Consider the following 23,683-nt stretch of genomic DNA (forward strand, 5'->3'; position numbering starts at 1 on the left):
CATACATCAGACAGTGAAGGAAAGGTTTATATAGGGAAAGGATATCATTGTCCCCTCAACTGAAGATATCATCTGTCAGTGACAAGGGGTGGCAAAGCTTGATTTGACAAATGCCAAGGCCACCACATACTCTGAATGACAAATCACTACAAACTTTTTAGCCTTTATCTAACAGCACACGAGAACATGCAGCTGTTAGAGGGACAACTGTGCTCTTTTATTTCCATGAATAAAAAATGAAGCAGACTCACCCCGTTGCCTCTCATTTCCGTTCATATGAAAAAGCTAAGCTCACAGTTAAAGCTCCATGGAAAACCTCTGACACTTGTCAGCTCTCATGTGGGCAAGTGCCACCTACACACATTCAGCTACCATCTCCATCCAAGGTATTTCAAGGCCACCTGACACATGCTCTGTAGCTATTCCTCCATCAGCTGATTCCCTTTTAAAACATACAGTATATGTGCCGCAGGGCCATTGATGCCACCTTATGTTCTTCAATGTTACAGTGACACAACCAGGAAGAAGGAAAGGCCCATCACATACACTAGAGTCCAAAATTATTGGGACACCTGGGCATTTTGTGGTTAAGTGTGCATGTGTCCATGTAGCTATTAGTTTTATCACTCAAACCTAATTTATGGTGTGGCGAAAACAGTTACATGTTTTGGCAACTATTAACATTTTCAAAACATTTCTTTATGTGGTTTGCACACGATTGCCTGATGACTACCCTTATTTCCAACATTTTAATAATATGTGTGACATTAATTCTGCCAAACATACTGACAATTCCATGACATTAACTTAATTTTAAAAGGTACCTACATACTTACTGAGTGCAGACAAGTGAACAAAAATGACCATCACTTCAATTAGGCCTGATTGAACGTTGCCCTGCCCCCTAATTGAACACTCATACTGAAGTCTATATATACCTAACAAGGTTGGAACATGGTCACAGAAGATGAAGCTGAAATTGACATTGTCATAAATATGACTTTCCCAATGCCTGATGGAATAAATGCAGCAAAAATATTGTGGGTTTTCAGAAAAAAAGTGAGTGTCCCAATAATTTTGGACCCCAGTGTACCTTTCCATTACAAGACCTTATTGTGAGCAAGCCAAGACCAGTATATCACAATCTGAAAGTCAACAGCTTTTTAGAGTATTTGGCCTTCATGGTAGTGGGTGCTGAAGCAGCGTGAGGAGAAGAGGAAGACATGAAACAAAGGCCTACCTGAGCCCCTCTTGGACACCACCTTTAAGCTCCTGGTGACCACGGCATAGAGTAGGATCAGGAGAGGGATGGGAGCCTTCATCTTTCACCTGTCCTCAAGTCCTGGGAGTCAGAGGGAGAAAAGGGTGACTCACATCACTGAGGAAGGACCATAGCAAGCATTCTGGCACCAATGCTCTTGTTATGTTCTCCTCAGTGACTCATACAGTAACATATCTTTTTCTCACATATTCCCCGATGTTTGTCTCTATCGCTGTTAATAGAGGGTCAGGAATTTTTTTCAGTTTTTTTTTTTTTCCCACATTCAGTCTCATTTTATATATTCCCTCTGGATATATATATGGATCAAATATGACATTTTACATTTAATGGCCATTACAAGACACCTAATTAAACCAATTACCTACATATTGGAAATACTATGCTACACCAGTAGAATTATTTCATGAGACAAGGAGCAGATTTAAACTGTCTACACTGAACATTCCTGGACTGTTTGTGCACATAATGGAAGACAGAAGTGGTTTCTCTAACATGTTAGGAGGAAAAAACAAGGAAATGATTGGATCACCATCCATTGCTTCTCAGAAACATCATTTTAAAAATGTCAATGAAAATGTGATCAAAAATGAGGCCACCAAAAGGTGGCTAGAACACATGCAGCACAGGCCAGTTATTAAATATGTCCCCAGTGTTTCAGAGAGACAGAGCTGCTTTGAGATCCGTGCCCTTATACCGCAGTTAAATAGGATGCAATATGTTCTACTGCAAAAGAAATGGATATCTGTGTATGTGAATCTGCCATTGATTTTTTCTGCTACAGAGGCTCATGCTGTAGACTACCAAGAAAAATCACAGAATGATTATCATAAAGACACATTATTAAAGTTCAATACCTTTCATAATACACTAAAGGTCAGACGACTCAGTGGATACAGTGATCAGGAAGATCATCTTCATCTCCTTGTTCATTAAGAAAAGAAAATCAAGATAGTGGTTTTAATCTACTTTCCTTCCCTCCATAGACACTGGAAATACCATCTTAATAGATCGAATTAAATGATTACAGCAGTTCAATCACATTAGTTCATCACAGTGCAGGGTCCACTCACACTTCTTTAAATTAAACAAGACCAGCTCTTACGATATAGAATAATAATCACAGCAGTAACACACACATTACAACACAGAGGGGCATCTTAAAATGTGGTGCATACATAAGAATAACAACATTTTTAAATATTGAAAATGTTAAATATTGAAAATGCCTTGCATACTCAAACAATAACTGAAAGAAAAACACGGAGCTGTCTGTCAGCAAATGTCTACTCTATCAAAGGTCTTTAAAATCATGCATTTAATAAAATACCTAATTAAAGGAATAAATAATTTTGGAACATTTTCTCTGTTATAAGATCTTCCATTGTAATAACTCTGAACTTACATAAGATATATTATGACGCATGTGGGCAGAAAGATGTGAGGACTTCAATTCAACATTTCAGTTCAGACACACGGGCTTCACTTGTTACCACAGCAACACTGGTCAAAGATCACAAGTTCAGTACTCATGCAGGACCCTCTGAGGGAACAAGACAACTGAAATGTGAACAGAAGAGCAAGTCCAACACAAATTTCAATTACAAAAGAGAAAAGATAGAACCCCCATTAAACTGCTTAGCCAGAAAGGATAAAACCCTGAACATCCAACCTCATCCCCCCAAAAAATAGATGGAGTTAAAATCATGTGTACATGAGATTAGCATATTCAATGGAAGCATGACGCACAATTATAATGTTTACAAAGCACTCATGTGCCGACAATGAAATCACTTTTTTTTCTGTTCCTCTAGACACTCTTCTAGGGACCCTCGCCTGCTGCCAAGAACATTTGGCAATGCAAACGCAAGGATTCTGGATTCATTCTTCTGCAGCAGGCTTTCAGAACAAGTCTGTGATAAGCTCATCAATTTGTTCAAAATTCATGCAATTGACTTTGGTTTCCTTTGGTGGGCTTATTATTGTACACCCACACAACCGATGAAGACGTGCCACTCGGTTTAGCGGAGGGTGGTATTTTCCAAGCTGAACGCACATGCTATTAGGATGTCAGAGTGCTTTAAATTCATAACCCGCCATGAAAGGAAATTAGTTACTTTCAGGTTAAATGTCAGATGTGGCTTTAGCGTGGCTTCTCTCCCCCAAAATCCGTTGCTACGTGAGACGCGCACGAAGACGGCACCCGTTTATCACGCGTAAGTGCCAGGAGAATTAAAGCGGTGAACCACTGTCCCTACACGGAAAGCTAATTCACCGAAAAGAAAAGCTGTCAGTTCCATTGCTCTGAGTTCATTGTGATGTATAAAAACTTAACTTTAATATTTAAGCCTGACAAAGATGCTGCACATTTTGTGAAAGGGGAACCTTGTTAAGCCATAACAAGCCTAGCAGAACAGCCGCGGAGCCCTTCTCGGCTGGGCTTCTGTCGAGGGTGACATCACCGGGATCCCACAAAGACAGGGCCCTTTGTGTGGTCCCCCCCACTAATGACATCCCAGCATTCCCTTCTCTCAGTCCCCTGGAACTCCAGAGAAGTTCTGTCATTTTAATTAGGTTTCCTTCTCACGAGGTACAAACATTTCCACAAAACTCAGACTGGACATTCTTCCTCTTTCAGCAATTAAATAGACGTTAAATTGAAATCACCACCCTTTGGTGATTGCTGTGGATACACAATACTAGACATGAGTTTGAAATGATTTGTTCATGGTCCTAATGTCAAAATGAATGTTTGTGAATTCATATGTGAATTATGTTTTATGGATTATATTTGGGGTATAAAGATATATTGATTTGTATTTAATGTTGTGTATAATAATCCATCCATAAAATTGATATTTTAATTATTTTATATTCATATTAATGCAACAATTTAGATGAAACTAGATGAATGTTGAATTATAACATATTGAAATGAATTGCCTTAAAGTGATTGATTAAATACAGATTGTATCATTGCAAATTGATCGTGTAGTATATCATAATAATGTATGTATATATATATATATATATATATATATATATATATATATATATATATATATATATATATATATATAATTGCTTTGTAACACTGCTATAAGTATCTGCAAATAATTTTTCTCTGCTTCTCTATGACTTCTTAAAACGGTCAGAACTACTGTGGTATTCACAACACAGGCAGAATTAAGGTAAATAAGTTTTGTGCACAGTACGAAGGAGCTCATAACGCAGCAGCATTAACAATGCTAATTAAGGAAATATTTAAGAAATGTGATAACACAAAATATTTGCTTTAGAATCACCTACAAAATAAATTAAGCTCACAATTCCACAGTTTAATTTGGCTAAGCAACACTATGTTTGTTTGTTTCCTGGGAAACACAGGTCATGAAGATAATTATAAAAAATGCTTTGCAGACTTGTGAGTAGGTTCAGAGGGAGATACCACACTGTTAAAGGAGGCTTTTTTTTCAAAAATGTAGAAGAAACAGGAAACAACAAACAACATTTCACACTTCCTAAAATGTCTAAAACTTCACTGTCATTAAAGGTAAGTCTACGTTTGTTTGAGTTATTAGAACACCAGTGTTGACAATCTTTTCCCCAAGAGCATTCCTATTCATTTAATGGCAATTTTAATTGGACTGGTGGCAAGCTATACCATAGCTACAACTGCATGCATATCTAACCAGCATGTCTGAAACAAAGGGCAGCAGCAGTTAGAAGCCAAGCTAATTTGCTTTATGGCACTGGGACCAGGTGCACATCAGGCGATACAAGGCAACCCAGTGCAAACTCCCAGCTCCAGCAGCCCATGACGACGGCAAACAAGCCATCCGCTGATTGACTATAACCATAAAATTAGGAAGGCTCACTGCAATCTCACACTGTGGCAGAGAAAGAAAGCTCGGCTAAATTTATCCTCTCGCCATTCTTTTCAGGGTCGTTGTGTTTTTTTTTTCCACCACCCTTTCCTTGTTGTCGTTTCTTGTTATCCTCCATTGCATTTTTCCCCATGAATTAAACCAAATTCAATGATGGTCCTGCTGAACCTGCCTCTGAGACATGTGCTCTCTTCAGAGGAGCTATGTGTGTGTGTTCTCAGGGGAGTATGCGGCTTTAAACCCTAACCCCACACCCCCCTCCTCTGTGAAACAGTGAAAAATTGATGTGCTCGCTGCCTCTCCTGGTTATTAAAATTTCTATTTGGAAGAAACGCTTGCAAGCCTTCACACACACAGACACACACACACACACACACACACACACACAGTCAGGCACACATACACACATGTACACCCAAGCAGAGTTGGTCTCTGCACTGAATAATTCAATTTCAGATTATTAGATTTGACATGCCAGGGATACACTAATACAGGGGGAGTGTGTCCCTGTATGTGTTGTGTAGGCAATAATAGTAATTATACTATAATGCAAGGCTTCTGTTTAATGGGAATACAGATGACAGTAATTTCGAATATTTCAGCAAATCCACATACTATCAAATTGAACATTAACAGTGTACCTATATTGTATCAAAGGGCCGATAATCATCACTTTAAAAATAACTAAAAAAGAGAATTGAAACCATCTCTCAACTGCCATTAAGATTCATCGCAATGTTTAAGGACTGCATCTGCCATGTATGAAATACTAAAACATTAATAGCAAACAGAAGCCTTAAAACCTAAACACAAAACATGACTTTGAAACCATTTTAGTGCTTTGAACACATCAATGCTGCTAAAACTGTAAAACCCTTTTGAACAGAATAAATCTTCATACACTAGTGTGCTTGATTGATCCTGAATTTCAATCTACAAATCACACATTCCACTGTACTCTATACAGGCTGCCAATTTAGGCACATCTCTGCCTCTAGTGGCAGAATGTAAACACAGCCTGATGTAGACCATGAAAGATCATCCAGTCAACAAAGCATTCAGTAATAAGGTATAATACAGTTGTTGAAAACATTACAAATGTACCAGCGAATGAAGAAGACAGGCCAAGGTAAGAAATTTACCTTCCCAAAAGTAGATTGCATTACAGTAAATTATTCATTAGAATAGTAGACAAATTTGCATCATTCAAAATACTATACATACATTGTGCACTTATCATGCACAGGGGATATTTCAGAAGCCCTGGCCAAAAGGTAAAGGTCTGTGTAATGCCCCCACAGAGGTTCATAACCTACTCATATATACTCACACTACTTTCAGAGGTATGTTGTCTGACACCAGCCACCTACCTTCTACTCTCACACAGTCAGGAAGACAGCAGAAAAAGAGAGACAGAGCATACTGACAGAAAAGAAGGAGAAGCTGACAGGTTCAGGGAGATAAGCAGACACAAGGCTAAGTCAAAGTGGCATTAAGAAGGCATTCGACTCAATTTTTTCTTAAACGTTTACAAGAATATGACAGTAAGTGTAGCATTAAAATAAAACCAAAATTGGAACCTGTAAAGATAATTCTTTACTTGGGCCATGGAGTAAGGCAGAATTGCAATCTGAGTCCAGCACTGTACCACATATATTAATAAATCTATATTAATGAACTATTCATTGTTGGAATAGATTGCAGTTCCTGGCCTCACTCTCACTCTAGAGCCTGGTGCTGCTAGAGCAATATTGTCAGATCTGGGCACTGGCAATAAATCTGGACAAGACAAAAGTTATGGATATTCAGATAAAAAAGGAAGATCTTAAGAAAATAGACACAGTTTCACCTTGAGAATCACTACCCTGGAATACATCACAGATACACTAACCCTAGTTTAATCATCACCTCATCAGGAAGGTTTGATTTGGCTATAAATACATTGAGAGAAAAGGCACATAGAGTCATAAAGAAGGAAATTTACAAGTTCAGTCCCCTCATAAAGATGTGGCCGAAAATCTGTAACTTTATAATTCCTCTAATATCCCTTTAAGGCAATGACATTTGCCCCTCATTGATCTAAAATTAGACAACTCTGAAAATTTTCCAAATGAGTGCTTCTGTTTAAAAGGTTGTAAATGTGTATTACGTGTGCACAGGAACACCCTTAAAAATACATGCAGAACTGAAGTGGCCCCTCTCCTCTTCTGAAAAACAGCTAATTCTGGGTCCATATAAACCAAGATGACCTAGATGTCCCTCAACACCAGCTCTTTAGAGCCCCAGGCTTTACACAAAGAGAGTCCCCCTAGCACAAGCAGCAAGAAACCAACAAAACAGCTTAGTTACAGTATCAATGGCAAAAGTGAAAATTCGAAATCTTCACCATCGACATATTTTCACTCCTGTTTTAGTCATGTAAGGGTGTATTTATTTGTGTTCAGGGCCCTGTGAGTAAGATATATACAAACTGTGAAATAACTACACTTTTGTCATCAGGTTCACCTTCAACAGTTTAGAAGCATGGTATTAACCATGTTTATACAGATGGAAAGGCACTGGATAATTGGTTAACTGCTTAATTGATTAGCCACACACCAGGTGATAAAATGAGATGTGGGTTGTGAGAGAGGAGTAATGTGGAGGTAGTGTTGTGTTTGTTTTATGTCTTGGTTTCAGGGCCGGCCCGACACATAAGTGAACTAACTGGCTGCCTGGGGCCCCCGTGGCCACCAGGGGGACCCCAAGAGCGCTTGAAATGTCCCACAAGAGAGCTTGAAATGTTTTTTTTTGTGATATATTATATTTAGGGATGTCAAAATAACGTGTTAATTTCGATTAATTAATTATAGAAAAAAAAACGCGTCCAAAAAATTAACGCAGATTAATCGTACTCTATGATGCCCCTTGACCCCATATGTCATTGTGCATTTAAGCAATATCACATGAGAGGTAGTGTTGTATACTGGATATCAGCACGGTACATTCAGTATACAGCACTACCTCTTGTGATATTGCTTTTATACAACAGTTCTACAAACAAGGCTATTTATCAAGATAATTTCAGTCAACAAATTATGGTTTTTTGTCGTTTTTGTAGTTCCTACAGGATTACATTTACTACACGTGTTGTCAAGCAACACAAACAGTTTCTTGACTGCAGATTACTTAGCTAGCTAGCTAGCTTCCTGCTTTTTATCATATACACGAAAAGGCTAGCTACCTACTTTCTTTCATACCCGACAGCAGGCTCGCCAGCTATTTTTTATCATACACGTAAAGGCTAGTGGTAGGCAAGCAAGCCTCTTTTAATCATAGCCCGCTACACACGACTGAGCTACTTTGTAGCACACATGGACGGGCTAAATATACGGTAGGCTTGCTAGCTAGCAATTGTTTATCATACCCAACTGCAGGCTAGCTAGGTTCTTTTATATCATACATGGAAACGTATCCACGTTATATACTATATATATGTATCCACCGTACATTACTGTCGGTCTATGTTGCCTAACTAATTTTAGTTTAGTTTTTTGGGAATCTAAAATATGACACATTGACAATCATTACAATGTCAAGGATAAAATGAGAAACTTATGGACTTATTTCCATCATTGTTCTTGCTGAAACATTTCTGATTTTTTATTTCCTCAGTTCATTAGGTCATATTTTTGATTGTTATGGTAGGGATGCATGATGATATCGGCATCATGCATCCCTAAGTTACTTATCGGTAAGTAAGTAACTTACATCATAAGTTACTTATCGGCATCGGCAGATATAAAAATTTCTGCCGATGTCCCTGGCTAATAAGGTGGAGGGGCGTGAGACTATTGTTTAATATCACGGCTCATTAAATTGTTGTTTGTCCACTATATGCACTTTTGTACATCGCTTTGGATAAAAGCGCCTGCTAAATGAATAAATGTAAATGTAAGTAGAGAATGCGATGGGAGATAAAACAAGATAGCCCGCAATCACAGAGCTCGTGCTTTGGGACCCCTAGCTAAGTTTCTCATCCTTATAAGATGCTAGCTGTGTGCTGCTAAGCTTTTCTCTGCTTCTGGAGGGGGCATGAGAAAAAATTTTAAATAACGCGCGTGGCTCCGGAAGCAGAGGCAGCAATGGGAAATAACACAAGACAACCCATGATCGCCTACTTCCTGCTTTGGGACTCGAACAGAGGGCATAATTTTTGTGTTTGTCCACTAACACAATGGCACTGGACAGCGAATAACATTTTCTGTAACTTTATTGTGTCTCTGTTCATTCAAAATAAATATCGCAGCTCCATAAAGAAAGAATGCGATGGGAAATAAGACAGCCCGCGATCGCCGAGCTCGTGCTTTGGGACTTGAATGGAGGGACTAATGGTTTCGACCAACCCCTAGCTAGGCTTCTCACCCTGTGAGGATGCTAGTTATGTGAGACCATTTTTAAATTATGCAGCACCTATATCTACATTATAAAAATCCAATATCGTGCATCCCTGTATTATGGCCATTATTGCATATGAACAGTGAAAAAAATGTTCTGAATGTATGGGAAATAAAAGAGATGTTGACCTTTAAAGTTTATAATGTCTGTTATCATTGATGCAGTCATCTACCAAAATCCATTTGAATTGAAATATTTTTAAATGATTCTCACTGCAAATATTGATACATGCGATTAATTTAGATTACATTTTTTTAATTGCTTGTCAGCCATAATTATATTATGTCAATGGTAATCATACAAAAACACAATATTATGTTAACAACAGTCAATAGTATTGGCGGCGCCGAGGTGGTGGGGGGCCCCCAAATCAAATTCTGCTTAGGGCCCCATAAAGGCTTGGGCCAGCCCTGCTTGGTTTTATGCGTTTTAGTCCTTGTGTTAACCACATTATTCCTATAAATATGACTTTTAACAGGATGTATTTATGTATATAAATTTATGTACAAAATCACCATCCCTATATCCTTTAAAAGAAAACCCTTTTATACGAAAAGGTTCTTCATAACTAAAGAAATTGACAAATAATATGACAGTGTATGAGTCCAGTGTAAACTGAACTGAAGTGAATAAAAACTGGAATGCAATGGAACAAGACTATAGCCTGGTATTCTTTCTAGTCAGGACAGAGGACCCAGAAGAAAGACACACATTAAAAATAACAACAGGTTTACTTTAGACATAGACTGGCTACTCAAGGAACTGTGAGGTAGTCTGACCACTGTATCCTAGGGGAGGCTGGGACAGAGGAACACTTCTGTTTATATGGTACCTAAGTTTTCCCTGTTACTGTAGAAATATACACCTCCCTAAAATGCCATGTCGCAAAGGTGACTTTTTTCAATACCTCTCTGATAATGCTAAACTGAGCATTCCTTCTGGGAAATGACTCTGAGACTGCAGAGCTGGCATCTTCACACGATGCAGCCTGGCACAGAGATTACATAGATTGAAAAATGTTTAATCTCTAAATGGGCTTTTGAGTGAGGACATTATGATTTTGATTAAATTGGGTGAAATGAATGGATTGTTTGATTTTCACTTTCGAATAATATTAAATTGGTAATTATGACATTTGCTAAAGTGTTTTGGCATCATTTTAACCCATCTCTATTTGAAATTGACAGAAAAAAAGAGACAGAATGAAAGGACAAAGCAAGGCACATTAAAGAGCAGAGACAGAGGGATAGAGAAACAACTTTGTGGGGTCTGTTGTCTGCTACTGAGCTCTCTAATGCATCTTCATTATTCAACACACATGCAACAGACAGCTGTTGCACATGCTACCAAATGTGAGCACATTCGCATGAACCCGTTCAGACATTAAAGATATTGGTACCAGACTGTTGGCATGCCAGGGCCCATCACTACAAGTAGGGCATAAATTAGATAAGGCTAGTTTCTTACACTGAGAGCTTTGAGGACCAAATCATCAATCATACAAACCAGCTGTGAAACATCAATCTGGTCACATTTTTTTTCTTTCATTTCTTTTTTTTTTTTGCAACAATTTCCTTAACAGTTACCACAATGCTTTGCTACTGTAAGCAATAGTTCCCTTCTCAATATGCCTCCCTTTCTGAGGGATCCAAAACTGAACAAAGCAAGACAAATTGCATCTAAACATCTGCCAAATGTACCCACCAGCTTGAATAAGCAATGTTGCTAAAGTGTTGAGTCATGTGGAGATTCAGTCAGGCAGTGGCAAAAGAAAAGTTTCACTGTGGGAAAACAGTACATGCCACTGGCGTCTGGAAAAAGCCCACCCCTCACTTCCCAGCAGGCAAAAGTCTCCAGCCCCTGGTGGTCATGGGTAATGAGCTGGAGGACATGCTCTGCATGAAATCTGCCTGTGGATCTCCCACAATGCACCTCTCAGCTGATTATGAGGAATCACAATGAGGTTCCATCCCACCTGCTGCCTGCAGGTGGGGCCTTCAAATTCCCTTTCATGCAGACAAAGAGAGGCACGCCTGTCCAAGAGAGATGAACCAAAAACAGACACCAGTCTTTCCGCTCTGGTCTCCTCCTTTTAGAACTGTAGACTGTGACTACTGCATAAATAACCTATTTCAGGGTCCCTCTTTCAAAAGTAATTGTGTTTTGCCTATCAAGCTCCCAAAAAAGGACGCTTCAATGTACATTGAAGCGTCCTTTTTTGGGAGCTTGATAGGCAAAATTGTTGTTGTTTATCCTGGCTGTAATCACCAGGGAATTCATGCTATTGCATCCAACAATGCATCAAGACAATTTCTTGATAAAATTCACTAGAGGTCTACAGCGCTGTGAATGTCCTCTTTGAGAATCCTTCGCCTTCATTTTAATATATGCAGGAACCTTCTGATGTCTCTTGAGGGGAAATACAAAATCAAGGAACAATGCATATGGCTTCAGAACCCACACAGGTCTAGCTACAAAAACCTACACTGGACATACACTATTCCATGATGTGCATGAACATAGCCATGGCATGCATGCTCTCCCAGTGGCAGTGAATGCAGTGGAATTGTCGGAAACACTCATCTGTGTCTCACTAATCCTACTTTCGTATTACCCTCTGATGGTGAATGAAGAAACCTGCATGTGTGTGAAATTAAATCTGACATCTTTATCATATTGTATGGGTGTCAACAAACATGGGTGGCTGTCTATCATGGAGTCTATTTCCGTACCTTGTGTCAATTAACAAAAGCAGAAACTGAGATTGCATTCTAATGCAACCATCAAATCTGAGAAATGGACAAAGCAATACAACAGGGTTTAATGTACAGTGCTAAACATTTAAAAATACATTTGTAACACAGTCTAATGCAGGTATCAGAGCAGAGCCTCCACCACCCACACAGCACATTAAGAGATATGTTCAGTTCGCTAAGATCCCAGGCAAATCCCAAGGCAATGGGATTAATTGTGCTTTTGCTGGTGCTCTAGGGGAGTGACATCAATTTCTGCAGTGGACCCTGGGGCAATCATTCATACTACTGAGCACAGCATGTTAGTAAATAAAAGCATTTGTGTCTATCAAGTCACGTCACAGAGGTAACTACAGAGTGACAGTTGCCCATCATGCAACATCATCCTGGCCCAGGTGCTCTAAACAGGGCAGTGTGACAGCACAAATGCTTCTGCACTGTTCCTTCCTGCACATTACAAATGTAAAAATAAAATAAGCGAGTAAATGAGATTGCCTTTTCTGCAATACTTATGCTTTCGATTGCTCTTTGAATCATACTGCATTGAAATAATGTGAACTCATTCATGGTCAGTATAGACTTCCTGGCAGAAATAATGTGGATCAAATGACAAAACTTAGTCCTATACAAGATGGACACTATTTTAATGTTTAGAAACTTCCTTGTTTCCACACAGACCTCAGTATAGGAGAAATGTTACGAGTTTATTTTACTGACACACAGAAGCCACAGTAATGTTTACATTAATCCTCACCAACGTTCAGTCACCATACCATTGAATGCCCTAATGTGAGTAATCCGTGAGATCTATAAACCCTGTCATTACTACAGTCTCACAAAACTGTGTAATCCTTAAAGCAGACAATAATCTCATAGCTTTCTTAATTAAAGTTGTCATTAAAACCCAGAAGCACCACATTTCTCTGAATAATTATTTGAGCATATCCATAACAACAAAAGCATACCATGCCGCCAACTAGACAGTGCACAGCCACAATTTAAAACAAATCCCTGCAGAGAAAACCAATCCTGAAAAATGCAACATGAGACTTTTAAAAATACAGATTCAGACATATCTCTTTATAAATTGTTCCATTGTCTTGAAGACTGTGTACTGTAACATCTAAATTAGGCCAATTAAGCTCCTTTCTGGCGGTCCCTTGAGCTTCATATGCCACAAGCGGGAGTTAAAAATCGATTGGGGGCCTGAATGGAGGAGACTGGGGCTCGTTCCACAAGCTGATGGTATTTGGAGGACTTGGGCTTTCTGCCAGCCAGTTTGGAGCTTTCTAATGTCCTCAAGACCCTCTTGTTCCCAAGCTTCACTTGAATTGTGATCAAAATCTTCTTGAGTGGAATACATGCATATATATATATATATATGAGTGAGATGATACTAAATCATATACAATTTATATACTGACATTTCTGCAATGGGAAGATTTCTCATTTGTATGTTGGTCATGTTCACTATTGCCAGAAATCAACCAAATAAACATTTGCAAATACATAAAAAGCAGACTTCATTCAGCAGAGTTCTCTTGATATTGCAAAACCCAGTCAGTCCCCTCTCCACAACTCCGCATTTACGGGTGCTTTTATAATGATTTAGAGCATCCATTTAGCCTGTCTCTCATTCTCTTTGGAGCTCTCTAATTAAATAATAAGTGGAGTCACCTTATGTGGAGCCAGCAAACACAAAAGGAACATCCCCTCAGTTTACCATATGACTCACCAGGGGAGCCGTAAGGATGTCCTCTAAACCGCTGAAGTGGAACCCCAACTTGTTTGCTATCTGTAATCTTTTTATTTTCATCATTTCAACATGTTTCTAAAACCCTTGAACAAGCTGTTTTCACCCAGGTCTCTGCTTTTCTCTTCCAGAACAACTTTTTGGCATCCAATCAGTCGGGATTCAATGCTGCCTCCATGTCGTCAGCCCTCATTGTTCTAGACCTGTCTGTCGCATTCAACACCATGAACCACCAGATCCTCCTGTCCACCCTCGCTGAACTGGGCATCACCAGCACCGCACTTCGCTGGTTCGAGTCCTACTTCACAGACAGATCATTTCAGGTATCCTGGAGGGGAGGGGAGTCCAAGCCCCACTGGCTAACCACTGGGGTACCTCAGGGATTGGTGCTTGGCCCCCTCCTCTTCTCTCTATACACAACTGCTCTGGGTCCGATCATCCAGGCGCATGGCTTCTCCTACCACTGCTACGCCAATGACACCCAGCTCTACCTCTCGTTCCAACCTGATGACCTCACTGTCTTAGCGCGGATCTCTACCTGTCTTGCAGATATCTCAGCCTGGATGAGGGAGCGCCACCTTCAACTCAACTTATCCAAGACTGAGCTCCTAGTGATCCCAGCCAGTCCGACGATCCAGCACGACATCACTGATCAGCTTGGCTCAACGACGCCAAGGCGATCAAGGCAAGCTCGGCGATCCCGGGCTGTCTTATTTCCCATCGCATTCTCTCTTTATGGAGCTGCGATATTTATTTTGAATGAACAGAGACACAATATAGTTACAGAAAATGTTATTCGCTGTCCAGTGCCGTTGTGTTAGTGGACAAACACAAAATTATGCCCTCTGTTCGAGTCCCAAAGCAGGAAGTAGGCAATCATGGGTTGTCTTGTTTTATATCCCATTGCTGTCTCTGCTTCCGGAGTTATCTAAAATTTTTTCTCATGCCCCCTCCAGAAGCAGAGAAAAGCTTAGCAGCACATAGCTAGCATCCCACCAGGAAGAGAAACTTAGCTAGGGGTCCCAAAGCCCAAAGCTCTGCGATCGCGGGCTATCTTGTTTTATTTCCCATCGCATTCTCTACTTACATTTACATTTATTCATTTAGCAGGCGCTTTTATCCAAAGTGAGGTACAAAAGAGCATATAGTGGGCAAACAACAACTTACCGAGTGGTGATATTAAACAATGGTCTCATGCCTCTCCACCTTATCAGCAAGGCACATTGGCAGAAATTTTTATAACTGCTGATGCCCAATGAATTGAGGAAATAAAAAATCAGAAATGTTTCAGCAAGTACAATGATGGAAATAAGTTCATAAGTTTCTCATTTTATCCTTGACATTGTAATGATTGTCAATTTTAGATTCCCAAAAAACTAAACTAAAATTAGTTAGGCAACATAGATAAACAGTAATATATGGTGGATATATATATTATATAATGTGGATACATTTCCATGTATGATAAAAAGAACCTAGCTAGCCTGCAGTTGGGTATGATAAACAATAGCTAGCTAGCAAGCCTACCGTATATCTAGTCCATGTATGCTACAAAGTAGCTCGGTAGTGTGTAGTTGGCTATGATTAAAAGTAAGGGCGTAGGAGAGTTTTTATATTGGGGGGGGACACAACTTTCTATGAATTTTATGTCTGCATACGTAATCCCAGTCCTTAAAGGAGCATATATCTTGATTGAAGAATAAAACAATAACAGGATGGCTTAAAATAAGGTACGCACGTGTAAACACCGCTTAAGTGCTTTCAAGAAGAGCAGCACACCTCTGTTACTACTAAGCTCATCTGGACATGGAGATGCACATCTGGGGACATCAACTTGCACATCAACTCGTTATGAACTCCTGAAGCTGCTTAATAACAAACTGATCATTTAAATCAGCTGTGTTGGAGCAGGGAGAGATCTAAAACATGCAGGACAAGGGGTCCTCCAGGACAGGTTTGGGAAACGCTGTTCTAAACAAACCATGCAACCCAAATTCTACATGCATAAAGGGAGAGGGATTAAAGGTCTATGGCCTGAATCCTTGCAGTATCGACCCCAGCTATGCAGAGGTGGACACCCCGGCTTCAGAAAGTAAAAGTCCTACCATGTCTTTGTTCTAGCCATTCACTAAACAAGGTGATTTCACTTATTAGCTCCTCTACCTGGCTGAAGGGTTGTGCTAATTAAATTCAGCTGGTGTAGTGCATGGGTGGAACAAATACGTGGCAGGACTTTTCCTTTCTGAAGCCGGAGTGTCCACCTCTGCAGCTATGACAAAAGCTCACTGCTGTCACAGGATTGGAACATATTCTCATGCTGATGGAAATCCAGGTTTCAATGCTCTGAACACCTTGTGTGAGCTGCACCCTGCTCTCACCAGCACCTCATTTTTTCCGTTCTTCTGTTGTTACTACAAAATGCAACCACGAAAAGACACAAGCTGGTGACTCGGCGAGGTGAACTCTCGTTCACTCATCTCAGATCGATGACCTCCCCACTGACACCTTCCATACCCCTGCAAGGAGGGGGGGATCTGCAGCAAAGTACAGCTGATACAAAGGCAGAGCTGATGAAGCTCTCATATCCAACATTCGGTCTGGGAGCTCGGGGGCCCAGGGAAAATCCCGCTTATCGACCAGTGGTATGAAGGGGGGAAAGGATAGATCACTACACAGAGGCCAGCGTGGCCTCTGCTAGCTACGTCCTCTCTGGCAATTGTATGCTGGATCAAATGAAGGTAAATCCTTCCTAATCCTCACAAAATACAATGCAGCACTGAAATGAAACATCTGGAATATTAAGGTGATACTCTGCTTTCAGCCCATTTATAATCACTGTTGAACATGCCTCATCTGAGCATTCTGTGCGTCAGTTGTATCTCTGGCCATACTTTAGATGGAGCATGTGAAAAAAATACATAAATAAAATTGCCCGCTAGCTCTTAGTTATTCAGTGTACTATATTTCACACTTAGCTGGTAAAGAAGGTAATGAATGGCATACAGGTTGGAAGAGGGTATTAATTAAACCAATTATTTCTGTGTATAAAGACCCTCCCTGACTTGAAATTATATTCAGCCAAGTATTTTCTTAAAAGCTTGCAAATACAATACATCCAGTTCATTGAGTTACGCTGTAGGTCTAGAGTCTTATTTAAGCCACTGAGGGTGCATGTTACAGAGGGTTACAGAAGTTACATGTCACAGATGGTTACAGAGGGTACAGGGTTACAGAGACTGGTTCTCTAAATTCCTTAATAAAGACAAAAAAGATTGTAGCAAATAAAGATTATTTATAATGGTCAAACATGTAAATGTCAAAATGTAAAGAATAAACTTGGCATCAGAAATGGCAAACATTTTTAGTTACAAATCACAACTGTTGGATGAAAGGAAATTGAAATAAAATAATGCAGACCCTCATCAAAATGGTGTTATGGCACCTTATTATTAAGGAGCAATTTGCCTGTAGTTCACCCGCAGTCTGACTCATTTGAAATGACAGAAAGGTAGAAAGAGCTGTGATGCACAGGTTAGAATGAGCTGATAAAGGTGACATTCAGATGACGAATGGCAACATCATAATCAATATTATCCTAGCATCCACCAGCCTTGGCTAAATCCAGGGAACTAAAGCTCATAAGTTACTGTACTGTGATGACTACCTCCCCTTCATCCAGTATTACAGAGGATATGAAAACTGGTGATTAGTGAATAGATCATGTTAATATATGGGCTGAAGAACTGCACAATTAACTTACAATAATAGTTTTCCACACTAAAAGGACACAAATCTAAAAGATCACCTACAACATGAGTGTAGTCAGGGGGGCTACTGTAGTTCCCTGGTTTCCAAATAAAGTACTCTAAATGACACAATCTCCAAAGTTCGTACAGAGGTTTCACCCTTAATGAGGTGCTCAGAGAGGAAAGGGAAAGAAAAGCCCTTGAAGAAGTGAGGCTCTTTGTGGCACCTTCCCCTAGCATTCCCTGTTCAAGCAAAGGCATGGCGCGGTCACTCACTCATCTTTATTAAACAGTAAGCAAACCTGAAGTTTTCCCAGCGATCGCACACGCAGTCCAGCTCCGACCGTATTAAAATGAGCATCCCTGTGACTCAGAGCCCACTGAACCACTGCCCCTGCGCTCACTATCAATCAGCCAAGCTGCTCTGTAACAACTACATGACCTTCCCATGGGGCACAGCCAGGCAGGAAACTGCAGCCAATCCCCTGCTGTGTAAATCTCGCTGCTAGCTCATTTCATTTTAAAATATAAATAAATAACATTTTTTTAAAAACTCGACAAAACATCCACAAGCAAGAAAAAGCTTAAATTCTCTGCGGAAAAATGAGAGAAACAGTATCACAAGACAAATGTCCTTCTCCTTCGACGTGGCAGAAACACTTTGCAGAGAATGAGAAAGGGAATAATAATAAATCTGCCAGGCTATTGCTAAAGGAAGTGAACTGTGCTGACACAGTCTGAGCTAGCACTATAGTCACACACACACACACAGACGCACACCCACACACACACATACATACAGTATGCAAACACACAAACATACACACACACACACACACACACATACATATAGTATGCAAACACACAAACACCTACACACACACACACACACACAGTATGAAAACATACACATACACACATACACACACACACACATGCGTACCATATGTACATAGAGACACACATGTAGGCACACATTCACTGACAAACACACACATACACACGCAAGCACATAGGCATGTGTGCATTTGCACTTGTCACTTAGCACTCACAAAGTGACTCACAATGCATGGGTACAAAAAAATATAAAAAAGTCACAAGAACAAATGTGCACACAGAACACGACACACACACACACATGCAGACACACACTTACACACAAACACATCACACATATACCCTACACATGCCTGTGTAGAAATATAGCCTATTTCCTCAGGTAGGTCACTCCTCTCACTCCTCAAACACCAGGATTGATCTGGTTTCCCTAAAGCGCACAGGAGGATACACTAACATAAACAGCAGCACGATGGAACCCCCCGCCTCTATTCAAACAAAGAGAAGATTTAACATCTGACAAAAGTGAGAGATGCGAGGCTCGAGGAAACAGACACAAGATGTAGGAGGTCGGACAGGACAGGGCTTATCTGGTGCAATGGGGACCTCATTGAACAGTGTGAGAATGTGAAACGGTCGTATAAAGATCCTGATATATTCACATGCTGCAGTCCCCCTGGTCCCCCGTGCCCCACTCATAAAGCACTCTGCAAGCCAGGGCCTACAGACTTCTTCTGTGAGGGAGCAAAATGTCAGATTCACAAAATAGCACATCTGCCCAGCTGCATGTAAACTGAGGAGAGACCATTTCTCAAGACTTCTAACTTGCCCTATCGTCTGCACGATGGCAAGACCAAAAAACAATTAAAAAGAAACATGAGACTAGATGTGGTTTGATAGTTTTGTTTCCTGCATTTGCAAAGTTATAATGTTACCTACAATAGCTAGATAGTGCCATTCAATGAAATGTAGAGCACAAACTGCTAAAATCTCAAAAACAAATTAAGTATGTCAGTACATGGATAAAAAGCTTTACCATCACTGCAAGAACTTTACATGGTATGTTAGTAAGTGACAGCTGTAAACAGCTCTTCTGTAGTCCCATGTTTCTTACTGTAACACTACAGTAACTCCACTCCAAGTAACTGCACTGAACACTCCAACTCCACACCCCTTAATGTGCTGAACAAGGCACTATTGTTGCTCAGGTGAAGGAACAATATAGAGAAAGCACGTGTTTCAGTTTTGTGCATCAGCTAATCATTTATATCAACACTGCACTCATATATATATTATAAAAACAAACAAACTGAATGGAGCAATATGAGAAAAAGGAGGGGAAAAAACAACCAATCATAATTCCGCTGGCCTCCTGACCCCAGGAAAGCAAGCTCTTCCACTGAAAAACCCATTGGCTTTGAATTTTTGCAAGCCTCAAGCAAAAAGAAAAAGAGGAAAGCAATCAAAAAAGGAAAAAAACAGAAAACATGCATGTAACAACTGTCTATGTTTCATACCCAGAGAAGCCACAACATTGTCCCATTTGTTCTCTGGAGGCAAAGTGTAAACTGACGGTCGCATAATGATGCCATCACCACTCAAGCTTTTACATTACATTCTCCTGTGTCTTTCACTATAGGGCTGCCTAACACGGAGGCAGGGAAAATTAAGGATCGGGTTAGGATCTACTGGATATGATGACGAAGATTTCATGGAATTTAGGTGTGTTTGTTGTTATTGTTATTGGTGTGTGTGTGTGTGCATGTGTGTGTGTAACATTTCAGGATTCTGAATTCTGGAACTTGATGGAGAGGTAAAAAAATGGAGCCTATATTTCTGATCTGCAGATATAAAGTGCGAGTGGCTGGTGGAAACACTTTAATAAAAACAGGAGTACAGGATGTCCATTTCCGTGGCATGACTGAGCAGCCTCTGTGAGTGCACTCTGCGGTGAGCCTGAGGGAACTGACCAGAGAGAGGCCAATTTGAGGACATAAAATTCCTTACGACGAGAGTGCAACCTTCAGCTCATCAAAATTTACCATCCTTCTCTGGGCACGCAGGAAGTTTTGCCCCCAGTTTGACATCTCATGGACATTAAGCTGGGGGAGCGTAGTAGCTCCCTCGCTATGAAATCAAAAGCCTTCTACCCAGCAGTCACTGAAGGAGACCATAAACATCCCGCATTCTCTTCCCTGGGTCACCTTTTGGCAAGGAAGTAACCTGTGGAAGTGTGTGATAGTGGAAGACTGCCGGGCCAATGCGAACTGTGCAAACCCAAGCGCCTGCATGTCAGCACGTTGTCATGGCCGTGCGCTGAGTGGCGGGCCCGGAGTGAGCACACGAGACCACCCTCCCGGTTGCTCTTCTCACCGCTGTGGACCGGCAGTGGGTCGCTCTCCTCCTGCCAGTGCTTTATCTGCCGTCTCCTGCCGGGTGGGTTCTGACAGCTCTCACATCTCAAAGCTCTGCTCTCCGAGGTTAGCATCCTGCATATGGCAGAATTCACTCAGAGCATTTCCCTGCGAGGGACATTCACTTACTGGCTCTCGTAAAGATTGCCCTCGGAAACGCTGCACATACCATTAAAAAAACGCTTTAGGGGACACAAATGATGGAAATTCTCTTGACAATGAAATGCCAAGGCAAGGTTATTGTTATAGAGCACTGTTGACAGTAAATACTGCAATGCCAACCAAGCTTTGTGAGACTATACATACAGTGTAATTGTACATTGCATATATTGTGTGTATTGTGTATACAGTGTATATTGTTTATATTGTGCATGTATACTGTACTTTATATATAAAAGCAAGTCAGAGGTCATTGTCATTATCTTGTATTCCTATCCATGAAAATGGGAGCTCTGCATTATAAGCTTCAATACAATGTTTCTGTTAAGTATGCAGACAATCAATCAACCAACGTTTATTTGTTATATTAATGCGGAGAGTGGGGGAAGAAATTCACTGAGGCAGGACATAACTAATAGTCACAGGTCTGGTGAAGCTCTCTGTGAGAGATGTCTGCCCAGACAATCAGCAAATCCATAGCCTAATCAGTACCTGGAGAGAGAGAGAGGCTTGGTTCACTCCATCTTCCTTCCTTCTGTTCCAGGGAGAGACAATGCTCACGCAAAGATTAAGCCCTCATTCCTTCTGAGGTGTTTCAGAGCAACATAGTTCTTCACTCCAAGTGACCTCCAGCCCCTGCATTTGGTCCTGATGCTAGCTTCACTGTCACGCTACAGGAAATGTGAAGATCACTTCCTGTCCTCTCCTCCTCTAAGCTTTATCATGGGCCATGAATAATGATAACTCACAGCCCATGCTACAGTAATGAGATGAGAGTCTGTGACTGGATGGCCTATGGCCGTCTGGAATGTATTCTACCATATAAAGTAGATGCAAATATGACGTCTGTTGCAACCAGTCTCCCATTTCGCGGCATGCTGTTCATCAGTCGTAAAGGATCCTAAGTGACACTGATATGCTTAATTGAATGAGGTGACTTAGGACCGGTCCAATTAGCAGCCACTGTGGCTCCCAGGTGGGTGGGACTTTGAGAAACGCTTACAATGAGATGGACATCATTCAGTAGGCTATTCCCAGAATTTTCAGGGTAACACACAAGCTATATTCTGTATAGAGAGAATATATATGCTCTCCCAGTAACACTTCTGTAATTTTCAATACTTAAAAGAAAACTTCTGAAAAATATGATGGCAATCGCTGTAATGTCTCACCTTCACAAACACTGTAAGGACATGCCCAGGAGTAGTCCAGTAGTCCAAAATGTATTTGAATGAAATATATATATATATATATATATATATATATATATATATATATATATATATATTTTTTTTTTTTTTTCTTTTTAAATGAAGTCCACAACTTTACTTTTTTAACTGTTACTGCATTTTTCAGTCTATCATGTGTCAAAACCCTTTAGCAAAGTGACTGACAAACTTCAGGAGTAGTCCGTCACACCACTGGAAAAGCATTATTCCCTCTCTCTGCTGTCGAGTGATATTTTCAGCCAGCTTATCAAGAGGAATATCACCAGGCCAAACTCCAGCATTGACATTCATGCTGTGGCCTCCACGGAGTGCGGCCACAGAGAAGGGGCTTCGGCCAAATGGCTTGTCAGCCTTTATCTGCAACAAACATCTTCAGTGCAAAGGCATAAAACGTAGCCATGGAAAATAAGTGGAGGTATGTCTGAGAGGGAAAAATGGCAGTGGATGACTTCATTCTGATTCTGCGATTCTGTGATTGGGAGCCAAGCACAAACAAAGCCACATAGCCAACATATTTCTCAAATGATTCGCAAAGTTTAATGGCTTTGTGCTTTATGGGTATTTATAGTAGCGATGTTTCAGAATGTAACACCATGAAATTCCAAGATATACGAACCAAATTTCATGCCAATTCGCCCAATGCTTATCATGGTTATAGCATATTATGCAAAAATGCTACAGACTGATTGAGTTACGGAGGCCACTTTACTTTTACTTTTTACTTTACTTACACTTTGTTTGATGGTGAAAAGCAGCTTTTAATGAATATCATTCAAAGAGGAAACTGATGAAAGTTGCACTATGACACATTATACTATCTTACAAGCGACGTTATTTAAGTGTTTGAAAGAAAATCCAAAATGGTGGAGAACCCAGTACAGCAGATGTCATTATAACACACTTCAACATGAGCATATAATATATATATATATATATATATATATAGATAATATAGATATATATTATGTATAGTGAGTTTCGACTCTGTAATGGACACTGTATGCTTGTTTGGAGGTCTTAACAATTGCACAAAGAGACTTCTTGTTGCACTACCCTGAGGCCAGACTTATTGGACAAGTATGATATTCCAGCAGCCCACATTTTTAGGTAGAACATGTGGATTTTATATCAGCTCATCAAAAGTGGAGGAAAGAAAGAATTACCCCGCTCTCCAAATTGATTGTACAGC

General features: G+C 40.3%; 1 protein-coding gene across 2 annotated transcripts in view; it reads right to left on the bottom strand.

The window, feature by feature from the left end:
• The window catches only part of LOC118789013 (interleukin-1 receptor accessory protein-like 1), a 319,783-nt gene that overhangs the window by 290,358 nt on the left and 5,742 nt on the right, over positions 1 to 23,683 (bottom strand). For both annotated transcript variants that reach the window (XM_036545289.1, XM_036545288.1), the window contains exon 2: positions 1,241 to 1,342. In XM_036545289.1, coding sequence (XP_036401182.1) covers positions 1,241 to 1,322 — 82 coding nt within the window. In that variant the 5' untranslated portion in view covers positions 1,323 to 1,342. The remainder of the gene's footprint in view (positions 1 to 1,240; positions 1,343 to 23,683) is intronic.

This window comes from Megalops cyprinoides, chromosome 14 (genome assembly GCF_013368585.1).
Source record: "Megalops cyprinoides isolate fMegCyp1 chromosome 14, fMegCyp1.pri, whole genome shotgun sequence".
NCBI classification, from domain to species: Eukaryota; Metazoa; Chordata; class Actinopteri; order Elopiformes; family Megalopidae; genus Megalops; species Megalops cyprinoides.